This window comes from Brachycentrus maculatus, unplaced genomic scaffold, assembly GCF_059751285.1.
Source record: "Brachycentrus maculatus isolate JH-2025_06_01 unplaced genomic scaffold, ASM5975128v1 h1tg000589l, whole genome shotgun sequence".
Lineage (NCBI taxonomy): Eukaryota > Metazoa > Arthropoda > Insecta > Trichoptera > Brachycentridae > Brachycentrus > Brachycentrus maculatus.
Window position 1 is genome coordinate 303,227 of NW_028281329.1, and position 27,175 is coordinate 330,401.

Genomic DNA, 27,175 nt, shown 5'->3' on the forward strand with positions numbered 1-27,175 from the left:
GGCTGCATAACCTATTACAAGTATGTAAATACTCCCCATAATATGTTCCATTTTTAGGACAATCAAATCATCACGAAATACTTGTTGCGTCGCTGTGAGTGTTTTTTTCCGAATCCGTTAGCCATTTATGGATCAAGCCGGAGTCTGAGATGGACTGTATCTTCGCGGTAAGCCTATTGGCAAAATGAAAATTCTTCGCAATCATAAAACACCAAAACATTCCCATAACGGGAGCTTTCGCCACGTGGACATTGCGCATAGTACTGTTGACCTTTTCCAATTCCACACCGATGGTCCTTTTTGGGTTCATCAGACCAAACTGCTCGCCCTCAATTATCCGCTTCAATTTTCGGCCTATGTCAAACAGCTTTAAGCTGTCGAATTTCGGCTGAAATTTTTCATCAACGAGATTTTTCAAGAAGTAGGCACCTCCGTACGAAATATTTCTTTCATAAATTTCATCAAGAGAGTTTGGAGGATCTTCGTGGATATCAGAAACAACGAATTTAAATAATTCCGCTAGATACAGATTCCTTACCAAAAATGTAAACCAAATGAAAATTAATACGAACAATCTTATAGGACCTCTTTTAAATCCCAAAGTAACTCCCATTCCTAAAATTATTCCTAATATGTCGATAGTAGATATTTTGTTCAAATTCATCCGCCTTTTTCTTATAATTTTATGTTTGTAAACAAAAATAAAATTAGAAATAATACAAGAGCTTCCAACAATGAGCCACAATTTTAGGTTAAATGGTTTAAATATTTTCTGTATATTATTTAAAGCTCTGGGTACTGGTAAAATCATATTAAAATTATGCAAATCAATAGGAATACTCAATAAATTGATGATCCGTTCTTGATTTAAACTTAATGGACAGGTTAGAAAACTCAGTTGGTCTTCAAACGGTCTGATGACTAGTTCTCTGCTCGGCCTATCATTGATAGCATGAACTTCGATGCTCACATTGAAAGCTGCACTGAGAATATTCAGAATTTTGGCTTCGATTCCGTGGTAACTATGATGGTTTGAGTTATTGAATATCATAAACGGACGTTGGTTGTAAGACCCGCTTTTTATTGTGCAATTGTAGAAATCGATGGATGATTTTTCTTCATCGTTAATAAAACTGAGAGAATTGTAATCTTCCTTTTGAACTTTGATAATTTTAACATTATCGCATGATTCCTCATAAGGTTTATAGGTATAAACAAAGTGGCTTTCTTCAGTAGCTGTTGAGTCCACTGCAACTATGAAAGTATTTAACAGTGAGTATCTCCAGGTGATCTTAGTGACATCGTTTATACATTTCGGACCACAGTTGGGATTTAACACAACGATGATAACTTTGTTTGGATGTTTTTGTAATTGAGTACAAGTATTATTCAACACATCATACAACTCTGAAGCATTCTTACTTACAACTATAAGATGGTTTCTCTTTCTGCCTAGTATAAAATTATTATTAGTAAAACAAGCGATGGATATTTCGACGTTAATTTCAAGTCTTGTTGAAATTTTCTTTATTAGCTTATTTGCTGTTTCGTTTATATTTTTGATCATTGGATTAAATACAATAGTTACAAATCCTTCGATGTTTATATACTCCGCTACATCAGCACCGGCTGATGAAATTTTATCGTTAAAAGCGTTTTCTTCGTCAGCGAGTATTGAATACTGTCCTGCAATCATTCTCACTGATAGAATTATTAAAATTTGTTTATACAGCATTATAAGAAATAGGCAATGCGAAATATTGTTATGTTTCTGAGACAAAATTTCGATCGTGAATCAATCAAATATCGAATCCATTCCTTTTCATGGAATGTTGTGTGGTGTTTAACTTCCCAATATCAAAAATAATTTCCACTTAAAACGCGTTATTCAGATTTTTTTAGAAAGTATTGAGATTTATGAAAAAAATAATTTAATATTTTCTGTTTGCATACATTTAAGATAAACTATAATAGAACGACCATTTTTTTGTTGTCATAATATCGTGGACAGGCTTTTCAGTCATGAATTATTTATTTTATAAAAATAATAACAAACTTACGCATTCAAACACCAAGAAAAAGAAGGAAACTTTTTTTTTCACTTTACTTTTTCGGAATCTGATTGGATTGATTTATGTTACATCTAGTTTGAATTACTTTCTAGCTTTAATAAGAATTGTCAATTATATTGGGAGCTGAGAAAATCGCATTCCACAATTAAATTTTTGTATCGATTGACGTATAAGCTTTAAATGATCGAATCTTGAATAGCGTTAAATAAATCGAACTTTTAATTTGATCGCCCATGTTTATTAATATATCCATTTTACACTGATTTTTACCAAGTACGTACACTGATATTTATTCAACAGGCACACGCTGTACACTTGTGTCTATTTATTACTTTTGTAAAGCGGGGAAAGCTATGTGAGGACACACGGAATTAAAACCCTCATTATCGAATAAATTATTGGTCATTGTGATCAACTTGTAATTTCTGCATTTTATATTGAATCGGTACTCATTGTATTTGAATTATATATTAAATTAATTTTATACAACGACACCACAACAAACAATGTCACATGTATATAAATTGGGAAAATACAATATTTATACCTTAAAATTACACACACCGATTAGTATATGTTACTAACAATTAACTGCAATTTCGATAAATTTGGTATGTATCGAAACAAGATTAAAAAATTTACAAAAAAGTTTGGGGTTCCTTACAAGATGCGTTAATCTGCCTTTAGAACAAGTCAGGTCGTACAACATACGAGGACCTTACATGGCACTCACTGTAAACCCTTTAACTTGAAACACATTGAAATGATCACAGAATTTTTCTGAAAGGCTAAAAAAAAAGTAGCACTTTAATCCCTGAAATTTCGAAAGTAAGATAGAAAAATAGAGCCAAAATAACGCGCCAGGCAGAATTTTTTGGGTACTCTTGAAAAATTTTATACAACCGGATATTTGATCTTTCGACGAAGTTCGAAACTACGTTTCACATCATCCTCAGTATCCTCAATTCATGTTTTGGTTTGCTTCTTTGCTAAAGCTTCATATTTTCGAACACAGATGTCACTAATAGAAAATATGATAAATTTCTAAATAATTATGTACCACAACCATTTTATCGAAAATTTATTAGAGATTCTCCATCTGTCTTTAAGAAAATGCATTTAAAATGTAACTTTTGGCCTTGCCGTATGACTGAAACTTTTATTTCTAAGTGAGATTTGAAAAACGATTTCTTATAATTTGCATCTCAAAATTTATCCCACAAGCAAAAGGAGAGGGTTAAGACTGATATCTTTTGATACATTCTTTCACATGTGAGTAAGCACTATCTACGGTTGATTTGAGTAAGTGTTTATTATTTTATTTAGCAAAGACATTCATCAGCTGTACACGAGATTCTTCGTAAATTATTTTATGTACTATGCGACGCTGGAAAACATATTTGTACCAAGTATGTTATCAACTTATGTTTTAACCAGTGTGTAAAACAATTATTTTATTGTAATACAAACATAACGATATTATATTAAAATCAATAATTGTATGCAGCTAACAAATGCATTTATATTCGTATTTCCAACATGAATCATTATATTATTTTTTGACATCTCATCAAAAATGAAGAAGAATATGGAAGTCTGGCCATTTACGGGGCTTACGACCGTCATAGGCTGGTTTAAGTGATCACTTTACACACGTGTAACATTCACCAATTCTACCCACTATTGACAACCACACTACTGAAATTCTTGGAAGTTCTATTATATGAACCAATTTAGAAACCTTGTTCATGAATCACTAGAACTTCACTAGAGACATCTATTGGTGAGATGTTTCAGTAGTGTGGTTGTCAATAGTGGGTAGAATTGGTGAATGTTACACGTGTGTAAAGTGATCACTTAAACCAGCCTATGACGGTCGTAAGCCCCGTAAATGCCCAGACTTCCATATTCTTCTTCATTTTTGATGAGATGTCAAAAAATAATATGAAAATAACTCCTGTAATTGGAGATAATCCAGATTTTGTGAACAAGTATTTGGACACACTCAAAATGTTGTAAATGAATCATTATATTATTCGTATTTCTTTGTGAATAAATCTTCTAGGCCCTTTTCGCGCTCAAATGAGCATAGATAGATACTGTATAGAGTCAAAGCGGCGTCAACCTGTTCGTCAATTACATAGAAATAACGTAATGAATCCTGCCTTCCAGATTTTTGGGTATAAAAGTGGTATACTCGTATACCGTATTTGAAGGAATACTTATGACTCTATAACTTTATATGAAGGAAGTTAGAAGCCAAAAAGCATTCTGTTTCAATTTTCAATGCCCCACTTATCTTTATAATCTTCCATAAAGAAGGTTTATACATAAATAATAACTTCAATTTGTATTTTTAATTTTATTTTTAGTAAGGAATACAATAGTTCAAAGAACATCAATACATATAATATATTAATTTAAACACTTAAGGCATCTTACAAAAAGAATTGCTTTTTAATTTAGCATAAAAGACACAATTTGCTTATTTTCAGTTTTTGATGTAAATAGTATAAAACAGATAAAATGTTACTTGGTACACATATTTTTTGTATAAAAATATTATATTTTCCAAAATTTTTATATATATGTAGATAAATATATTTAAAAAAATATCTGTGTATAAAAATATGGTCGGATATTGTAAAAAAAATATCTTATTATAATCTGTGCTACATGACCATTTTATGAGAATAAGGTGAAGGTTTATCACTAAATAATAAAATAAAGAAGTGATATTTTTTGAAAATGTAAAATACCTGTGAAAGAAGCAGTTAACGCGAATATTTCTGTAATCTCATAAAATAAAATAAACTTTTTCCAAAGAAAACAATAAAGATTTAAAATTTACATAAAAAGGTAGGTATGTGTTTTATTGACTGCAGATAAAATATTATACATATTTTACTTAATAAAATAAAATATATGGAACTTAATTAATATAAATGAATAACATAATTAATTCCTTAAGCGTGCTCTAATTCTAGCTTCTATGTTTGTTTTTAAGAAAGTATAAAAATATATTTAAAGAAAAAAAAAACAATATTAAATTTTACATTAACAAAATAAAAACAGTACAAAAAAATCCCAAGGTAAAATGAGATAATCTCAATAAGAAAATTATTATTAAAATAATTACACATCCAAAATTATACAAACGTTTCAAAATGTCGATGATGATTTTTCCTCTTAATAATATGTTTGTTAATAGAACAATTGATGGTAATTTTTTATGTTGAATTTTTTTCCAAAAATATTCCTGGGCGTTTGAATTTATTCTCTTAACAGTATAGGTACTTAGTGTTTATAATATATGTTAAAAATAAGCATACACTCAAGTTATTCATATAAACGCGTTCATAAACTATATTGAATACTCACACAAAATATATTAATAAATAGAACACTGTGATCGAAATTCGTTTTTACACGTGCTTTACGCTTCAAAGATAACATCAACAAACGCCATTCATTCAAAACTCTAAGCAAATATAAAACTGTTGTACACATTGAGAAGGCCATTCATTCTTAGGCTAAAATCAGCAAGCATTCCCAGTTATTTATATATAGAACATGGTATTGAAGTAAATTTACACAGAAAGATATAATTTTAACATTTTTTTTCTTTACAAGGCCGAAAAAGCACACATTGGCAATGACAGGACTAAAATCGTCTAAAACTATTTAATTTTGAAGATGTAAGTAAATTTACATTCATCATTAACAAAGATAGGTAAAATTTTAACTGTACATGTTTGTTTTTCTTTCCAACAACGAATAAAGCCATTGTACACATTGAGTATGGCATTCATTACAGGACTAAAATCGGCGAAAATTATTTTAATTTAGAAAATGGTATTGAAGTAAATTTACTAACAATCACCACAGAAACAACATTAAAATGTAAATTTTTCATTACAACACCAAATAAAACTATAGTATTATATTGAGAATGTCATTTTTTGTAAGACTAAAATCGGCGAAAATTTTCAATTTTACCAATACAGAACATTGTTTTGAAGTAAATTTTAAACGTTAAAATAAAATCGGATTTAGGATAAGCCGAATCAAAATTAAAATATCCACTTTTTTTCAATTAAAAAATCGTAGTGAATGTAACGTAACAGTCAAATAACATTAAATCTATACCATACTTCGAAAGCATTATCCATACATGTTACAGACGAAAATTAAAAATTGGAAAAAAGGAAAAATCTTTATTTAAAAAAAGTTAGTTGTACAAAAATAATAATAATTAAGAACAAGCATACTTTATATAACTAATAAAAACGCGTTTTGATTACTTTTTATTCGAACGGCGGAGAACACGATGGCTTTTGGTTGATCTCTGTAATTTATTCTCCGCGGAAGGTAAGGAGTGAATCCACGAGGAATATGGCTCCGTTGATGATGGCCATCGCTGCCTTGGCCATCTGTTTATCCTTGAGGTCCCCTTTGCCGTAATTCTGATATTTCTCGATGATCAAGGCGCCGGAGGCCACGAACATAGCGCATCCGACCAAAGAGAAGAAGATGTCGATGCGACGGTTGATGGGCGTCTGAAGGATGTAACCTGTAAGAATTTTTTTTTTAATTAGTGGTTTGAAAAAAAAATTAAGATATATTTTTCTGCACACGATCGTAGACTAAATTTTTTGGGTCATTCGAGGATTCCAGTAAGAGGTAGAATGAAGTCTTATAAGTATATAAGTCTATTATGCGAAATCATTAAAAAATACGGAATGATTATATCACACGAAAAAAAGGTCTGTTTTAGGACTTATTGTAAAAAAAATCATGCTAAAATTTATCAACGCAGAGATTTCAGTCGTTTAGATCGCGAACAGCCGCGCTAGAGGTCGGTTTTGCTTCTGCGCGAATTTTTTTTAGAATATGTATTGGAATTTGAGTTTTTTTTAGAATATGTATTGTATACTGAAAAAAAAACATTTAAACCATTTTTTTAACTCTTTGCCTTTAAATAAAACTTTTATTTTCAAAACCAAATATTTATTTCGAAGAAAAACTTAATTTTTCAATACAAAAACCGTATTTGAGACAAAAAATTCAATCACCTGGTACGTCAAGTGTTACCTGGGTTTAAAAGAAACTAAGTTGCGATTTATCGTTTGTTAGGCCTTAAAGTAAAAAAATATTTTTAATAAAATAGTAAATTCAACATGGGGTGTCCACTATTAGGTAATGATAGCCATCTTTACACATATGCGCTTAGCCACGTGTTGCTAGCGTGTTAAGTTGCTGGCGCGTACAACTTACCGCAGAAAAAGAAGTATGCACATCACCATGTGTCCTATTTACGCCATCAGACGTTCACTCGCTAATAGTTAACATTTAGCAAGTAACTAATAAATAACGATTTAATTACGTTGATCGGGGACGAACAGCGACCATGCAGCCATGTGTGGTAGACAAGACAAGGACGCAGAAGTCAAGGGAAATAAACGAAATTAAACATATTTTTATTCAAAATGTAAATTTTTGGTAATCGTAACACAATGCCTTATCCCTAAGCTTTTTCCTCAACCTCCTTCTTTCTTTTGTTATTTTCATCATTTTGTAGTTTTCATAAACATGAAATATAATATAAAGTAGTTGGTGAACTAATAAAGCAGTAATTTGTAATTTATGATTTTTTTATGTTCAAAAACTATTTACCCTCTGATTGCAAACGGCTATATACATACGTCTTATATAGCTGTTTGCAATCAGAGGGTAGATAGTGTATACAGTGACGTGCACAATGAATTAATTAGTTAGGCAGTAGAGCTAGCTAGTAAGGTAAGCTGGTACTACCTAGTAAGGTAGAGTAGGTACTGGTTGCGTTTTTATATGTCACGCGGGTAAGTTAGGATAGGCACTGCTTTTCTGCCTATGGAAGGCACGCCCCTTAGTGTATATTATATTATAATGTATCAAACGTATTGACCAATATCACTAGTCTGTTGTTGATGTGTTGGAAGATATTTCTTTTAAGCAATAAGCCCGCCAATGTACATATTTCTTTTTTGTACATGAAGTTTAAATATATAAATAAATACCTGCAGCACATCCAGCGAGGATGATGATGAAGCCGATAAAGGTTCCAGTTGTGAGCATAGAGATGTTGATCTCACAGTCGAAGCTGTTATAATGGATACCAATGCAGATGCAAGTCAGAGCCTGAAATAAAATAAATTAACAGTTAAAGGGGAAAAAAAATATAAAATATCTACGAGAACTATGATCGAAAAAATACAGTTAATTGAGGATGATTTACACCACTAAGAAGTGTGAATGAAATAAGAAGAAATGTGTCTCGCATGAAATGTATTTCAATTATTGGTAGCATGTTGTCGTCTTGTGTTGTACAATATAGATTAAACTTAAAAATTGTCTTCAGAACCATTCTATCCGATAATACTCTCAACACATCCCTATATTGGGTTGTTAATTAGCATAAAAATTACAACTGGTGGAAAAGTATAAATACATAAAACTTCTATAGAATCCAGATCAAACAACAACGATAATAAGCCGAGATTGTATTTTTTAGTGGATGATTACAAACGTTATTTGGAATAAGTTTTTTTTTACATATTTTTCTTTGCAAAATTATCATTTTATACATACAGGCATAAAAAAATAATTTTAAAGTTGACTTACATACAGGAAAACACTAGTTTTTAATTTAATTTGATGACTTTTTACATGGTTTATATGCATCATCGTTAAAATATGCGCACAAATTTCCTATATACAAAAACTAACCTACTATTAATGTCACTAAATTATACGTGACCAATATTATTATGTTAATGTTTCGGTAAAATACTTTATCGGGAACGAAGTAAAAACTAAAATAGGACACAAATAATGCCCAACCCTAAACACAACCCATGACATAATGAGAAATTGGTACAGCCTTTGTATTTAATTAATTTCTGTCAGAATCGTCACGGAAGCAGGCCAATGTTAAAGTCATAATTCTAGATTTGAAGCACCTTGTGAACGCCTGCAAGGTGCTTCAAATATAAACCCGTTTTTAAACATCATTTTGCTATGCGAAATATTATTGAAAATCACTGATTTTTCTCTCCCGAACATTTGATGTTCTGGATTTTCTATGAATATTTTTTTACATAATTTATATTTGAAGCACTAACTTTGTGATATTCCGTTTTATAATTAAAATATAACTTTGTTTTAAAATCACGATTTTAAAACAAAGTTTTTAAAAAAAATATTATATCATATACTAATTTCAAGAACAACATTGCCTCCTCCTCTGAAATGTTTGTACATTAATACTTTACACGTTGAATAAACAAATCTCATTTTCAATTTACAAAAGTTACTCTTAAGGATCTTTAAAAAAACGAAGAGCACATATCTTCATTTATAAATTTCTGAAATTATGATAATTTCATGCAGAATTTCGTCAAGAGCGCCAAGGGCTTTGCACACTTAGCCAAAGTTGTGCGTCGAGCCAAATTGAGTCATTTTAAATTATTTTTTATACAAAATTTGAAGTTAATCGATAAAAAAAAAACGTAGGGAAGTACTATTATGTTGTGTACATGCACAAACAAATGGTAGAAATGGTAGAACAAACATTCGTAAAATATTTACAAAAGGCGAATGGGAAAAGCTTATTACTCTTCGAAGCCGATCTAAGATTTCGTCCTCGACATTTCACCAAAAAAACCGAGAAAAAGGTATTTTTTTAAATATAGACCTGATATTCAAATTGTTTGATTAATTTTCTTAACGCGAGGGCTGCTTTAAAATGGCGAATCTACGAGTAGAATCATAAAGCTTCTAAAGCGTTCACCCCCCCAAGGCAAAATAACAGGTGTGGCAAAATGAAGGCCGACCAGAGAACCGCCATAAGGAGGTCAGCTGTGGGAAAAGTTACAGGTGCTTTATAAAATAGGAAATGATTGAATTAGTATATATTGAAAACCTTTATATATATATATATATATATATATATATATATATATATATATATGTATATATATATATATATATATATATATATATATATATATATATATATATATATATATATATATATATATATATATATATATATATATATGTATATATATATATATATATATATATACAAATATGTATGTATATATAAATATATATATATATATATATATATATATATATATATATATATATATATATATATATATATATATATATATATATATTTATATATACATACATATTTGTATATATATATATATATATATATATATATATATATATATATATATATATATATATATATATATATGTATATATATATTTACATAAAACACACATGCATATCTTTGGTGGCCCGGATATGTCGCTCACTCCTTTCAAGAACGTCATAAATCAAAAATCGACAATTTTCAGTTGTGCATGTTTTCGGAATGCCCAGAAAATGTAATATATCCCAGCAAAAGAGGCATATTTTTAGCTTAATATTTACCCGCTACAGGGCAGAAAGTGTTGTTTTTGCATTTTGAAGAAAAGGTATTGTTTTTTTTTTAATATATTAAATATTTTTCAAATGGAGAAAAAACCTTCAGGTTTTACCTAAAAGGATCTGTTGCACGGTAAAAAGTTCAATAACTTGATATTGATTTTGAAAACATTGTTTTATATTTTTAAACTTTAAAAACGTTCTCCTGAAAAATCAAGTTTTTTGATTTATGACGTTCTTGAAATGAGTGAGCGATGTGTGTTTTATATTACCCAATTCCTAGATAATCGTCTTTACCGCAGCAATTTTCAACTGCTGTTCAAATAAATGCATAAGTACGATAAGGAAAAAATAAATTATATTTGAAGAAGTTATTTTTTGTACTAAAAGGTACAAGCAACCCTTTATACATAAAGTAAGTAAATATATATTTTGTATTTTTTATCTGAAAGAGGACCTCCGAATCCCGAATGTACATATATCGAATATTACGAAAATAAACGTTGAAAAATACAAGCGGCCTTCATAATACGATGAAATTTTTAATTGATGCGAATACAGATAAATTAAAGGTTTGACCAACACTCTGTGTTAACAAGACAATTGTGCCACGCGTTAATTTTAAAACAACAAACAAACAAAAATGAATTAACCAAAATTAAGCTAGTCACGCGTAATTTTTAAGAAACTGAACACATTTTTACACTGAAAAATGAGGTTATTTACGAAAACCAAATATTTTGTACGTACGTATAAACGTACGAGTATTTTGAGCTACACAAAATACGTTTTTACATTTTAAGATACAAATTTGATTCATATTTTTGAGGTGACGAGCTTGTTTACTCTTTAAAAAAATCCCTTAACATATTTTTTTTTATTATATTTATTAGTTGCCTTCTTCTTTATTTCTCTGTTTTCATTTTCCTTACCTTTTATGTGCAAGGATTCGTAGCACATTTAGTTTGAATGTCTTAAAAATGATAGTGGATGTGTGTAGTTAATAATAAGTGAATAAGGTAGATCCCTAAAAACAATGCAATAGACACAATGGATTCAATATCTTATATCAATCAAGATTTGTCTCATAGCTTATTTACTTGTCTTGTTCGTCTTGTCATTTTTTTCTAATAAGACACTACTAAATCTGATAGATCTTAATGTCCTATTGCCTCATTAATTTTTGTCAACCTTCTTTTGCACATTCTGTTTCCAATATTAATCTTTCTTTTTCAAAAATTGGATATACTTACACTAAATAAAACCTTTAACATATTATGAAATTATAATAGGAAATATTAATATCAGGAAATTAACGCTATTCCAAGGGCAATGCTCCAGCGAGTGATTGAAAATTTCAGTGCCAAGCTGAATTAATGCGAAGAAGTTGATGGTGCGTACTGGACAAACGGTTATTGTTAAAAATAAAAATAAAAATTAAGACCTGCTCTTTAATTTGAAAGTAATTATAACATGTTTGAACGAATCTGATGTTTTATTTTTAAGTTTCAAAAACGAAAAAACAATCTGAAACACTCATAGGTGTAAACAAAAAAGTATCCTTCATCCAACGCATTCTCTCAGTTTTTTTCATTGACTCAACTTCGTATTCAATAAAACGGGCTCCGTGAAACTAAATAAAATAGTTAGAGATAAGACTTCTTTACATTTCGCCGCTTTGCTCTATATTTTGCTTACGTCACGATTCACAATTCCGTCACTATTTGGTCGGTAATTAGTGAATGATTACCATGGTAGCTGATGACGCTTCTAATGGATCATCTCTTTATATCCGCCTATGACTTAATGCATCAAATATTACATTTATGTACGCATACTAACACACGCCATATTCAGCGGAACGATTACAAACCATCACATGACATAAACAATGAACGTGGGTCATTCGTGAATGACCGGATCTTAATGTTCCGTGGATACATTGATCGAGTGACCGGATCCTAATTTTTAGTTATGTTATATAAACTGGTTTTCGTTAATTCACTGATTCACCCACTTATTGTCTTAGATTTATGGTTTAATTTGTCATCAACCTTTTTTTTGTCGTTGTCATTAATACGGATTGTTTTGAACATTTCGCTCTCGTTAAAGAAAACATTTCCTTCGGACCATTTTTTTTGTTGTCGGTTCTTCAATTGTTCCAGTCTCAACGAACGGATTACTAATGGGGATTTTCTAAATGACTGAATCTTAGCCACCAACAAATGATAAAAAAAAATATCGAACAAAACATTATCATTGATGTAAAACATATACTTGGCTGCTTTATTTTTATACTCTTTTTTATTTTATTTCAACAGCAATTTTTTTAATGAAAAATGTTGTTATATTTTCATTTATATTTTTTATGACGAAACTCTACTTACAAATGACTTATTTAAAAAAATTAATATATTTAAAACAAATTTTTAAAAAAAGGTAATCAAGTACTTTTTAAAATCCTTCAACTTTATATTCAAAATAATGCATATCAACAAAGTCAAAACTAAGTTTCAATGCTTTGAATTAATTAAATTCCGTGTTTAAGTGAAAATAAAATTAAAAAAAACACAGAACCATTAAAAAAATTATAAAACTAATGACAGCCTATTTTTCAACTAAAAAAATACCGATTTAATATAATACCGGTCGTAGGTCGGTCGGTGGGAAATTCACTGTCGAAAAATATTGTGGTCGATATCTCCATTAGTACAATCAACGATAAGATATCTACGATTACATTAATATATATGTTTTTTCCACAAACATAACACATTCATTTTGCTCGTAAATTACATTTCCTGCCGAATAGGAAATTAAACATTTAATTTTTCCCGACACCAATTACTTTCATGTTTTCTAATGATTCTTTGTGTGTGTAAATGATTACTTAGCATTTTACAATAGTTCACGTAATAAATAAATACTTGTAATATATTTTTTTAAAGTAAATATTAAAACGTATTTTTACGATATATAATATATGCAAGTCTTTACTTTCCATTTTAACAGATAACGTGACGTAATATTGAATGGACCAATAGAAAAACAGATTCACCATATTCATAAAATATTTCAGTGACGTAAAATTTATGAAAATTTCGCTAAACACAAAAAATTGTTTTCAGCGCCATATTAAAAAAAGATTGACCTTAAATTTTAATTACACGTGGAATGAAGAACGGTTATGTACTAAGGGAAATTATTATTTTAAATGGATGAAAAAAATAAAAAAGGGTGAAAATTCGCTAAATGTATTTTTCAAAAGACTTGCATTTATCTTTTTTTTACTATGAATACGTGAATAATCAGTTTCCCTCTTCAAATTTGTCAGAATCCAAAATGAGAAAAAAATTATAGCGTTTAACGCTCCGTTTAATACGCTCAATATATCGCAAACAATCACGACATGCTGACCAAAACATCAATTATAAAAACGCTAAAATTATATTAAAAATATGAAATTTATTTTTGAAGATACTAGTACATACTGTTATTTTGTGTGTAGCATTCGCGCGCGGCTCATATTTATACTCACTCTGGGACAAGCAAGTGTAAACATGGGCAATCGAGAGGACTAAAACTGAGCTTTACACTCGCAAATAAAACATTCATACATGAACATTTAGCTATTTTTTTTTTTGTAAATTTCTTATTCATTACACACTGACATAATGTATGTCAATAAGCAATGATACGATGTACGTGCCTGACTCGTACGCCGCAACCAACCCGTTAAGGAAATTTGTTTAGAATTTTACAGAAAAATACAAATGCAGGTAGCATTCGTATGTCCTACAAATAATGTAGAGAGCGTTTACTGATATTTAAAAGTGATGACTTATAATTTACCAAAATTAATATTAAAGGCATGTTAATATTGGGACTAAACTTTTAAGCTGCATTCACATACCATCTAGTGCGGGGATCGGCAACCTCTTGGACCAAAAAAGCCAAATGTGAGTAGAAAAACGGTTTGGAAATATTTGTGGAGCCAATTTTGAATTTACAATAATTTTACTGAATTTATTGAATGGATATCTTTAGTATAAATAGGTAGATTTGCTATAAAACGAGCCTTTTATTGGCATATTGAACATGAAAGTGGTTTGAAACTAGTGTGGTTTTTCAAAGGTTGTCTTTTTTAACATTTATTTTTATTTATTTATTTAAACAGAAAAGAAATAAGTACGTCGGCGGGCTTATTGCTAAAAAGCAATATTTTCCAAATGACCAAAAACAGACTAGTGATATCGATCAAAACGTTTGATACCATATATGGCTGTTTGCAATCAGAGGGTAGATAGTACTTGAACATTAACATTTTTAACGAGAGAAAGATTTTATGCGGGCTCATATGTGCTTAAACGGCACCATCCCTCCTTACCCAATCGAATTAAAAACTAATATGCACAGAATAATAAGTAAAATTAATCAAATTATCTAAATTTTGAATTTGAAAAAGAGTTTTGAAAATTGCTTAAAGAGCCACACGTGGCTCGCGAGCCACACATCCCGACCCCTGGTCTAGTGTGTGGTTGCTTGCGTCTTCAGAATATAAAGTGGATCTAAATTATGATAGTGACGCACAGCTAAAAATATCTCAGTTAAGTACTTATTCTATTAAATTTTCCCTTGTTAGAAAACGGGCATAAATTACAATATCCTGCAAATGGTTTGATCAAAAGTACTATTAGAATAATTTCATTGGCGATAATATTACAATCCAATTATTGTCTATTGTTTTAAATGTACTATGCTTTATTAAGTTATAGTTCTAATTATACAATATCTAATAATTTCCCTAGTTTAAAAGTCTGCGAAATTGTCCATAAAAAAACTCTTTTGTTTAATCTGTATTTTAGTTTACTATCTTAAGTTGTAATATATGTATTCAATACTTAATGTTAATTTCATTGAACATTTTTTGAGGTGCCAGATATTATAATATTTACCTTACGTAAAGTATGTACAAGACTTACTATTTTTTCACAGTTTGTGTCAAGAAGCCAATATGTTGTATTTTATTTTTTGTAAATAATGAATATGTTTATGTCACACTAGTTTTGTATTCCATGTAAGGGAAACGAACCACATAACACATTTTGTATACTACAATACACGATGTATTGTATACTCGTATAGTCAGTATGAAACGTGAGCTATTTAAATCCACCAAAATGCAAGCGATGACAACAGACATACTTTTGCAGCCCTTATCCATAATCATAAATACTATTACATTACTTTAAGATTAAACTTTGCGAAAATTCATTCAAATAAAAAAAAGTCATTGTACTTTGTAATAATGTATATGCTACCTTGGACCTGAAGCGTAATACTGCTCACCTTAACTTTGTGTAATTTACGAATAAGACATTTGTGCATTTGTACATAAACTACGAAAAAAAAATGTCAACCAAATATGCATTATACTTTAATAACTTAAAAATTCACATGATTGAATATGAAAAACGAACTGACTGAATAAAAAACATTTTTTATTATCATAACATTTGTTGGTCTTTTTGTTATTATAATAGTGGTCTTTAATAAACGTACTTACCTAAGTTGTTTAGTTAAATAAAAAATATATAAGTATTTGGAGATATTCAAAATTACATTACACCCGATTTTATGTCAATCATAAAAAAAAAAAAAAAAATTAACATCAACAAACGACCTTCCCCTTCCCATTAGGGATACCGCGCCCTATCGAAGCAACACAAAACTTCATGGGTAGCTTCCTAATTTATTGATGATTTAGCACTACCCAGCCCAAAATTTTAAATGCCACAGTAGTTTCTTCAGGCAAGGTAATTAATTATTTAAACAGAAATGCCATAGCGTTAATGGCTCAGTCGCAATAAGGTTAGATGTATCAAGGTCAACTTGTTTTTTGTTTTGTTTCTTTTTTCACGTGGAAATACTTAAAAACTAAAACCTCCATAACTGTTTGAATCATTAATTATCATTTAAAGATTAAATATTTTTGCTCACATAACGAATTTCTTCTAAAACAATAATGCTCATCTAATAAATTCTGCATAACCTTTGATTATTAATAAAATTAATTTTCATTTAATCAACTAAGTTTGGTGGATGGCAGAAAACAAAATTGATTTTTCATTTTATCAAAAAAATTATTATATGATTTTTCCCCTTATTTATATAACTAACGATCGAGTTATGTCATTACTGACATAGTTTGATAGAAAATATCAAATTGATGAATAATGTCGATAACGTCAAAAACTGGTGGCTGTAAAATAAGCGGATAAAGCTTTATAGAAGATGTTTTATTATTTTGAAATAAAAGTAAATATTGTCAGTGTTTCATTTGTTAAGGTTTAACCTTTAAACTCCTTCGCTTTAAAAATATCATCAAATACCTCATATCGCTCACTCCTTTCAAGAACGTCATAAATTAAAAATCGTTAATTTTCAGTTGTGCATGTTTTCGGAATGCCCAGGAAATATATAATATCCCAGCAAGAGGCATATTTTTAACTTAATATTTACCCGCTACAGGGCAGAAAATGTTGTTTTTGCATTTTGAAGAAAATGTATTGTTTAATATTTTTTTTAAATATCCTAAATATTTTTTCAAATGGAGAAAAAACCTTCAAGTTTTATCTAAAAAGATCTGTTGCACTGTAAAAAGTTCAATAAGTGGCTTGATATTTATTTTTAATACATTGTGTTATATTTTTAAACTTTAAAAACGTTCTCCTGAAAAATCAAGTATTTTGATTTATGACGTTCTTGAAAGGACTGAGCGATATGTGAACGGGAAAGGACTTTTGTTTGTTCATTCATTTACAAGATGAAATTGCAATCATCATGTTTGTGAATTGGTGTTGAATATTGTAGCTACGGAAACAATACGATACACAAAACACGAACCGATTGTAACAAAATGTACGATTATAATTTAATCTAATGACCTCTAACTCCAACTAACAAAAAATCGGCAATGAGTTCATTGTGAACCACCGTACACGCGCGAAATGCGAAACGGATTTTGCTGTAGTCGACAGGAAAAACACGATTTGTGACGCAGCTTCAATAAATAAGGGTAAACTGGTAATATTTGTTATCAAAATTCTTTTTTCAAATAAGTATCATTGTTTTGTGATTATTCAATATTAAATTATTTTCAGACCAGCTTCATGATATACCAGGCTGAATTTATTTTCAGGTCAACATGTCAAATTGATCTTCTAATCCTTATGTAATTTAGAATCATACCAATGATATAACTATCATTGTTTATCTAAAATTAAGGGAATCATCAACTAGACTACTAGACCAAGGAAGGTGTAGAAGTGTCGTGTGACAAGAACAACAAAATAACGTTTAATGCACATACTAAACTGATAATCTTTTGAGGTAAGAAATTTTACTCATTTAGTCCATTTAAATGCAATTTATGGAAACATTCAAACTAATGTTTTTTTACCTATGCATTTACTAAATATTTGTCTTTTATGCATGAACTAAAACTAAAATATAATGTGCTATTCGTAACTTTTTTATTTTATTTTAGGATATTGGCTGTTGTATAACGTATGAGGAACTGAAGAGGGTTTCGCATTATAGACCGGAATGGCGAAGGAGGTGTCATTTGCTGCTGCAAACCAATCCACAGGATTGAGACCACATGAGAAGAGTTTTTACACGTAGCTTGCGTCTATTTTACACAAAGTAAATTCTAAATTAACAATATTACAAAAACACAAACCTAAATAAAAATAGTAATGTATTACCTATATGACTTTCGTGAATAATGCAAAATAACGAGTAAATTTAAATAGGTATTAAAAAGGCCAAATTTTATTTTCATACAAATACGCACTGATTTTTAACAACACGATTCCCACGTGTATGGCTAACTATGAGCGGTGAGTCGAATAGCGATGACTGAATTGCGTAAAAATGTTTTCTTTATCGCCTTTTGTCAGTACTACAGCGACCTTGATATAACCATTAAAAATGTTAAATTGGTTGGTGGGAATACGATTTGAGTAGGTGTCGGCATCTAAAAGGAAGTTTACCAAATGAGAATTAAAAAATCGATCTACGAAAATTAAAGTATTTAAGTTCATTTGAAGCAAAGAATTTAGAAATTCATTTACAGTAAACCCCCCTACAACGTTCCCTTTATCTTAGGGAATTTTATTAGGGGTTAATGTTCTGAATTGTATTTTTACGTTTTAAATAGCGGAAATTACTGAAATGAGTCATTTAAAATTGAAATGTTATTTAAAAACATTAACATCCTTATAACGTCCCCTCCGATAATACGGTACCTATTTCAGCGTTATAGGAAGGTGTAATGTACAAACATTGAACTTTTTTTGGTTAATTGTTTATAGGTGTGCACTTTATAATAACTGCAGTAACTAATTCATTGATTGTAAATAAGCCAATATATATATATATATATATATATATATATATATATATATATATATATATATATATATATATATATATATATATACATATATATATATATATATATATATACATACATAATTAATCAACAGGTACGTCATAAAGGTAACTTTTAAAGGACTTCACTATCAGTGGACACGACGTACCTACCCATAAGTGCTTGTCAGATAACGTTATTCGAGAATTTCATTAATCATGGCTAAATTGAAATACACGTGTGTCATATTTTATTTTCCACAGCTTCGAAGAATATTTGATAACATGATGTTTATCTGTAAATTTACTCATTTAAAGCAATTTATTAAATATTTACAATTTGTATAAATATACACCTAGTACGAGTGTTACTGAAGGCCTAAATAAATAAATAAACTGAACGGGTTGGTAGCTGATTACGACGATAAATTTTAAATTACAGTATAATAATAATAAAATAAAAACGTTGATAATTATTTAGGCAATACAAATGTATACGAGTACGTTGAACTATTTTACTATAAACGTGTGATAGACTTCAGTATCGTCTTTAGTATAAATATTTTTGATAACTTATTTATTGTAACTGCAGACAGTTAGTAGAATTCAATATTGAATTTTTGGGTAATATATCCTAAATTAAACACGGTTATTGGATTGAATTATACTTTTATGTACATACATATGATAATATTGATGCGTTTCATCTTATTAAGACATTAACAAACACTCAAGTGTTTGATAATGTATTTGATAATGAGTTTGATAATGTCTTCATAAGACGAAACGCGTACATATCATCATATACATTATATGTAAATAAAAGTAGAATTCAATCTAATAACCGTGTTTAATTTTGGGTATATTACTTAACAATTTTTAATATCACCGTCCTTAGTTGCGCACAAAGATACCAACCTTGTTACCGAAATATTTTACTGTGCCAGATTTCATAAATCTGGAACAGAAACAGTGCAATTTATAACCGCAATTTTCGTAAGCAAATCATTCCGTTGATCGATGTTTAATTTAAAAAAATAAAACGATATTTTCTTCGCATCCACATACTTCACATAACAGACAAAATTTACTCTTTAAAAAAAACATCAGATGTCATTTTGGAAAACATTTTTTTAAAAGTTTGACAGAAATATAATATCTTTAATAAAACTTTACGAGATTTTTCTTTAAAATATGACTCATTGCTCTAAAATATTAAAATATATCAGTTTTTAATTCCGTATATTTATCCGTGCCTACAATCTCAAATTATATACAATCTAGTATTAATAATTTTTAGAGTTAAAGTTTTATTATTCGTAAGTTGAAACCAAGAATGAAGCATGGAACCCACTCATTTACCGAACCCGACAGGTTGTCTAGAAACTTGACATAATTTATTAAATAATAATAATTTATCAATGAATCTATAATAATACGTAAGAAAAAATATTTTTCCAGAACGTTTCAAATAAAAGCCCTACGGAAGTTGTCAAAATACAACCTCTGTAATCCGATGAACACTATGACAAAACGAACTTTGCCGACTGCAAAGCATTTTCTCAAAAAAATTAGAAATGTAAAAATATTTAATTGAAGTGCTTAATATTTTAAAGGAAAAATGTATTTTCTGCAGGTAGCGATAAAATTATTACTTAATCGTCTTCTGACCCTTTTCCGTACCCAACGGTGTATAGGACAGTACATCGGTTGGGCGCGGTATTTATTAGATCGTCGATTGGATGGGGCAATTCAACAAATCCTGCAATACAGTGCAGATAATTGATAAATAATAATTAAAATGAAAAAAAATATTTGTATTTATTTGACCCACCCATTAATCGAACCCAGGACTTTGTGTATAGCTAGCCGATCGCGTTAATCTGACAGTCGGTAATTTTCAACTAACAATAAACGTATTTTAATATAATTATGTTGATATTGAATTGCCTGGTTTTATTATTCATTCAACAATGTCACAGTATATTTATAATCTTATAATCCATGATCCTAATGCGGATTATTGTGAGTCGGATAAGAGAAGTTCCATGGAATTTTAAAAACTATTAAATGCGTAAAAACACTCATTTGAATCGAGGAAAAAATAGTGGGAAAAAAATTCAACAATAATTTGAAAAGCGGAAAATATCGGCAAGCATTATGTTTTCCAGTGAATTCCAAATTGAGTCTCCGTTTTTCGCGTACCGTATACGTTTTAATGTGATATTTCGGCCTTGTATTTGATTATTAAGCAATATTGTCCATCCGAGAATACCAACATCCTACGCATTATGTCATGATTATTATTACTTGCGCATATACGTGTTCTGAAACATAAATCAACGTTCGCGCATGACACACTAGAACACGCCTATAATATTGTGTTTAAATAAAAAAAATAAAAGAATAAATCCCTTACCGCACCCCAATGGTGCATAGGGCACTGCTTCATATAAACGCAGTGTTATCTCGATCGATTACACATGAAGGAAAGGTGATCAGCCCTCCACTTCAGGTACCAGTCCAGTGTAATATTGAATAAATATTAGAGTGAAAAAATCACTTATATTTATTAAACCCCCCTGGGAATCGAACCCGGGACCTCCAGAACGGTAGGCGAGCATGCTGACCATTACACTACGGAGGCGGACATATTGTGTTTACTATCAAAATATATCCGTCAGGTTCTCGGGTATTCGTCCTTAAGGGACTCGTACTCATTACTGTGTCCATACCAGTGTTGCCATATGCCAAACCAAAAAATCTGAATCAAAGTCTAGAAATCTGTATAGAATCAATAAATCAAAATATTAAATTTATTTTTATAAACATTTTTATTAATTTTAGAAATCAAATCCTTTTCTTTTTTTAGTTTGTAGCATGGATCATTGTAGTTGTTTTGATAGTAATAATCCTTCCAACGTAACAACGTACTTATTATCAAATGTTTATCATGGTCGAATCTATAGATATTTTCATTCTTCTGTTTTATCATATACTATGTCCAACTCCAAAAATCTGTATAAAATTAAAAGTACTACCTAAGAGTAAAATCTGTCATCTGTAACGGCAGCCTAAAATCTGTATCAATACAGATAAATTTGTATATATGGCAATACTGGTTCTTACTGTCCATATAACAAAGAATGGACGAATACGTATATGCATCATATGTTCTCTAACCATTGCCGCTCTTCTCATTTTCCTACATATTATTTCTCTTAGATTTTCTTTTACGTTTATTAATGTCTTTTACCCTTAGGTCCTTCACTTAAATCAACTTCATCATAAGCAGTGTCATGCAGACGCAGTGCTCTTCCTACCACCAGTTACAAATAGGGGGGGGGGAGAAGGTAAAATATTCACAAAGACATGATATGGGCAAGTATGGGCATCAATTATTTAAGTTGGAAAGAATAACATATTTACCAGCTGCATACGATCAATAATTATGTATGACATATATATATATATATATATATATATATATATATATATATATATATATATATATATATATATATATATATATATATATATATATATATATATATATATATATACATATATATATATACATATATATATATATATATATATATATATATATATATATATATATATATATATATATATATATATATATATATATATATATATATATATATATATATATATATATATATATATATATATATATATATATATATATATATATATATATATATATATGTTTAAACACGTTAAACTTGATATTAGTTTTCACATCCAATTGTTGTTATCATTTACTTGCATGAACATCAATTTAGGGATAAAAATTATTACAGCAAAAAACAATGGAATATTGCTTTTGAATGAAGATAAAAGAAAGAAAATACATGTTTTTTTATAGGCTATATACATTTTCCTTGTAATTGAAGATGTTAAATTAAAATTATTCAGTAAGAGAGTTACTGAAATATTCGTATTTTATGTTTATTTTTCGATATTTATATGATCATAATATTAGTTTTAAAATCTGCTTTCTCATACAACTAACAAATTTCTCTGAGGTGCACGCAATTTTACACATGAACTACATAATAGGTCTCATTATTTTTTATTATTTTTCAAATAGGTAGCGTATTTCTGCATATAAAAAAGATCCATTCGGTTGACATTTTCTCATATTCAACATCATTTTAATATAATTGTACTTTTCGCAGTTTGTATAAACACGTAATATATTCGATGTTGTTTAATTCTCAGCTTTATTTTTAAGCCGGATTAAACGGTTTTGTTTTTCTTCAAATACATAGTTTGAGTAAAAATTATTTTTCGATTTAAGTGGTCAATTATAAGTTTCCTTGCTGGCATTACCATTTGTATTATATTCAATTGTGTGGGAGTGAAAACGACATAACATTCATGTACGCCTATATTCTAGATAATCGATATGGGAACTGATCAAAGTCTATATCAGATGCTAAGTAATTTTGTAAAGGTAGACAAATCCAACTGCGAGATAAAGCGACTTTTTTTTACTATTTAGCTCTAAATACTTACAAATAAATAAAAATATTGCTCAATTATTTTTACAAAAATGTTAGTTAGTAACTGAGTGGTTTTATACTAATATTTCTAACATTTTTGTAAAAAAAAATGTTAAAATGACTAACCACAGAGTAAATGCTTAAAATATTAAAAATATTGAAAAATATTGTATTTAAATTACTTCTATGAGATAGATTCTAGCAAGTTTCTTTGAATTTGTTTTGAGTCAGGAATCCAACTGCGAGATAAAGCGACATTTTTTTACTGTGAAGCACAAAATACTTACAAAAACAAATAAAAATATTGCATTCAAATTATTATACTTCTATGATATAGATTCTATTAAGTTGCTTAGAATTTGTTTTGAGTCAGGAATCCAACTGCGATATGAAGCGTCATTTTTTTACTGTTAAGAACAAAATACTTGCAAATAAAGAAAAATATTGTATTCAAATTACTTCTATGAGATAGATTTTAGCAATTTTCTTTTAATTGGCTTTGAGTCAGGAATCTAACTGCGAGATAAAGCGACATTTTTGCACTGTGAAGCACAAAATACTTACAAATAAACAAAAAAATATTGCATTTGAATTACTTTTATGAGATTCTAGCAAGTTCCTTTTCGAGTCGGGAGTTATGGCGCCAAAAGCATTTAAGTACGTAGGTACCTACATAGAACCTTCGCCCCATTTTCTTTTGTTCATTTTTCTTTGTTCAGTTTTAGTACATACTTCCTCAAGGACTGTGTACATGGGAACCTACCCCTATTATGTTGTTCGTATTCAGGAGATAGTGCCTACCCAAGTAAATAGATGAATTGACATAAGGAGCGTGCGGACTTACAATATCATAATACAAAAAAAATACGAGTATGTATAACGAAATGACAAAAGACGCAATAAATTCTATCGAGACAATTGCTCCTAAACGCTTATTTATAGATGTCGTGCATCCTTGACCCGACACGTTATATTATGTATATAGGTAATAATGAAATTAAAGCGACAGAAGAAACCATCTGTCAATTGAATAATTTTCAGGCGACAAAAATAGAAGGTGGGTATGTTAATACAAGTAAATATTTTTGTAATGATAATTTCAATTTCGAATACAAACTCGGTTGATGACAGAGATTTGTTTAGAACCAAATTTATTATTTATTAAACAATGTACTTTTTAACTGATACAGTTTTTTAAGACATATTTTTTTATGACAATGCTTTTACTTAATTATTTCAAATAATAAATAAATACTTGTATTGTTATGATGCATATAAATACTTAATTTGTATACTATTATTGTAATATTGTATTATATTATTGTATACTATATCCGCCCGCCCGTTTTTGTCTCCGCAGTGTAATGGTCAGCACGCTGGGCTACCGTACTAGAGGTCCAGGGTTCGATTCCCAGGGGGGGGGTCAAATAAATATAAGTATTTTTTTCACTCTTATATATTTATTCAATATTACCCTGGACTGGTATCTGAAGCGGAGGGCTGATCACCTTTCCTTCATGTGTTAACGATCAAGATAACACTGCGTTTATATAATGCAGTGCTCTATGCACCATCGGGTGTGAATAAGGGTTTAAAAAACTATTTCCAAATACGGCTAGGTGATTTATGGTTTGTAAACCAAATTTAAGGTTTAGCAGTTAAAACTAACCGCAGAAACGCGATCCGATTACTATTAGTTAAAAATCGGAAATCTGAGCATGTTTATATAAATTTCAAACAGTATTTGTGTGATGGTCACGAAAAAATATCCAAAAGGATCAAAACCAGCGTGAATTAAACATTAAATGAGTTTGGTGTATTGGGTCATCGAATGGAGTCCAGAAAGCCGAATAATGTTGACCCGAAGGGCCAAACAAGCATAGAAACATACAACATTTAGCGTCAGCCGACTGTTGTGCAATCTGCTAGTATTATTAAATATTTTCAAATGATTCTAATCACATGGTCTTCGGATGTTCAATTTATGTATACGATAATATAATAAAACATGTTTAAATAAGTCAAACACAGAAAATATAAATAGAGTATTATAGTTGACAATAATTGAAGATTATTTAAAAAAAATTGTAACAATTATGACGAAATTTGAAATTTAGTTTCAAAGATGTCATTTGATTGTAGCCATGGCTACAAACGTTAGTATCGTATATTAAAATACAAAACGATTAATTGTAAAATAAATAATAATAAGCTCTTACCAGTTCCAAGAACTTGATGATCGAAAGTCGACTGATGGCCATTTTTGCGTTTTTTTACGTTTTCTTCACCGAAAATAACAAAACAGATGGTTCACGAAATCGAGGTAGCGTCCTCAATCAAAAAAATACGGCCGCTGTGATTGTTGCGTCTCCCGAATCAACAAGGCACAGGATCGGAATTTTAATTGAGGTTTATAAATAAGTAGACAATCACAGAAGGGCGTTACCCGAAAAGGTCTAACGAAACACACCCACACTCGACAACGCACAGCGGCAAACTGAATACTGAAAACGTGAAAACTGACGTTTAGATGTGTTGTAAACAAAACCATCGCATTATTTCGGCGCTTCGTTATTCAAAATTTTCAATTAGTAAATGTTACTAGTAAAAATAAACAACCGTTTGTATGATGAGTAAAGTATTGAATAGACTTGGAGTATATTTTTTTATTCGGTGTCGTATTATCGCGCCGGCGTGGGTTCTCGATTGCCGCGCGCAGACCAGTCTTTAGAATGATGTCATCTCTTCACTTTCTATGGACGAATAAAGGCTTTAGCGGGTGACCACACGCAGGAACTAAATATTTTCGCTCTCATTAATGATATTTAGTTTCTTCGTACTAACCTATGAACATTGTTTTATTATACTTAATTTCATTGGATACCCTTTTTTACTGTTGCAAAAAACACATTTTGTATTTTTTTACTATGATAAGCGTCGATTTTCGGCATTAGATTTCATTTATTTTTTTAAAACTAAAATATATAAACAAACATATTAATGAAATGGTTAAATAATAATAATAAAACCCTTATCCGCACTCCAATGTTGCATAGGGCACTGCGTCATATAAACGCAGTGTTATGTTGATCGTTTATACATGAAGGAAAGGTGATCAGCCCTCCGCTTCAGGTACCAGTCCTGGGTAATATTGAATAAATATTACAGTGAAAAAATCACTTAAATTTTTTTAACCCCCCTTGGGAATCGAACCCAGGACCTTCAGAACGGTAGCCGAGCGTGCTGACCATTACACTACGTAGGCGGACATGGCGGAGGCGGACGAAATGAAATGGTTACATGTGTAAAATGTTAACATACTGTCTCTTTCTCTCCAAAAGCAATAAAACGGGTTGTATTAAACATTTCATTTATATTTTACTCAAAAACTAAATACACCTTTTAAAAAATCAGAGATGAAGAAGAAAAAAATAGACGCGTGAAAAACAATACTCGAAAAAAATGTGTACCTAAATTATTGTTTACAAATACTGGAATTCAGCTCATAGGGGCGATATATGTTGCATTGAACCTGTAACATAATTATTCTGGTCACCCTGGCACTGACATACCTAGGAATCATGATCGCATATAGATCTTACGTCATTTTATTGATTCAATAAATTTTGGACATGATATCCATTGCGATA

At 29.7% G+C, this 27,175-nt stretch overlaps 1 protein-coding gene across 1 annotated transcript; it reads right to left on the reverse strand.

The window, feature by feature from the left end:
• Positions 1-5,887: 5,887 nt before the first annotated feature.
• LOC148301210 (uncharacterized) lies at positions 5,888-26,024 on the reverse strand. The gene is made up of 3 exons (XM_088273540.1): positions 25,745-26,024; positions 8,132-8,252; positions 5,888-6,645 (listed from the first exon to the last, which is right to left on the reverse strand). Exons 1-3 carry the CDS (start codon positions 25,784-25,786, stop codon positions 6,428-6,430), a joined length of 381 nt encoding a protein of 126 aa, XP_088129666.1. The 5' UTR covers positions 25,787-26,024; the 3' UTR covers positions 5,888-6,427.
• Between the last annotated feature and the right edge of the window lie 1,151 nt (positions 26,025-27,175).

Bases quoted from the DNA above. Each gene is read 5' to 3' on its own strand.
- LOC148301210 (XM_088273540.1), bottom strand. From the start codon at position 25,786: ATGGCCATCAGTCGACTTTCGATCATCAAGTTCTTGGAACTG. The intron at 8,253-25,744 runs GTAAGAGCTTAT...ATTTTATTTCAG, and splicing joins TCATCAAGTTCTTGGAACTG to GCTCTGACTTGCATCTGCAT. The intron at 6,646-8,131 runs GTATTTATTTAT...AAATTCTTACAG, and splicing joins CCTCGCTGGATGTGCTGCAG to GTTACATCCTTCAGACGCCC.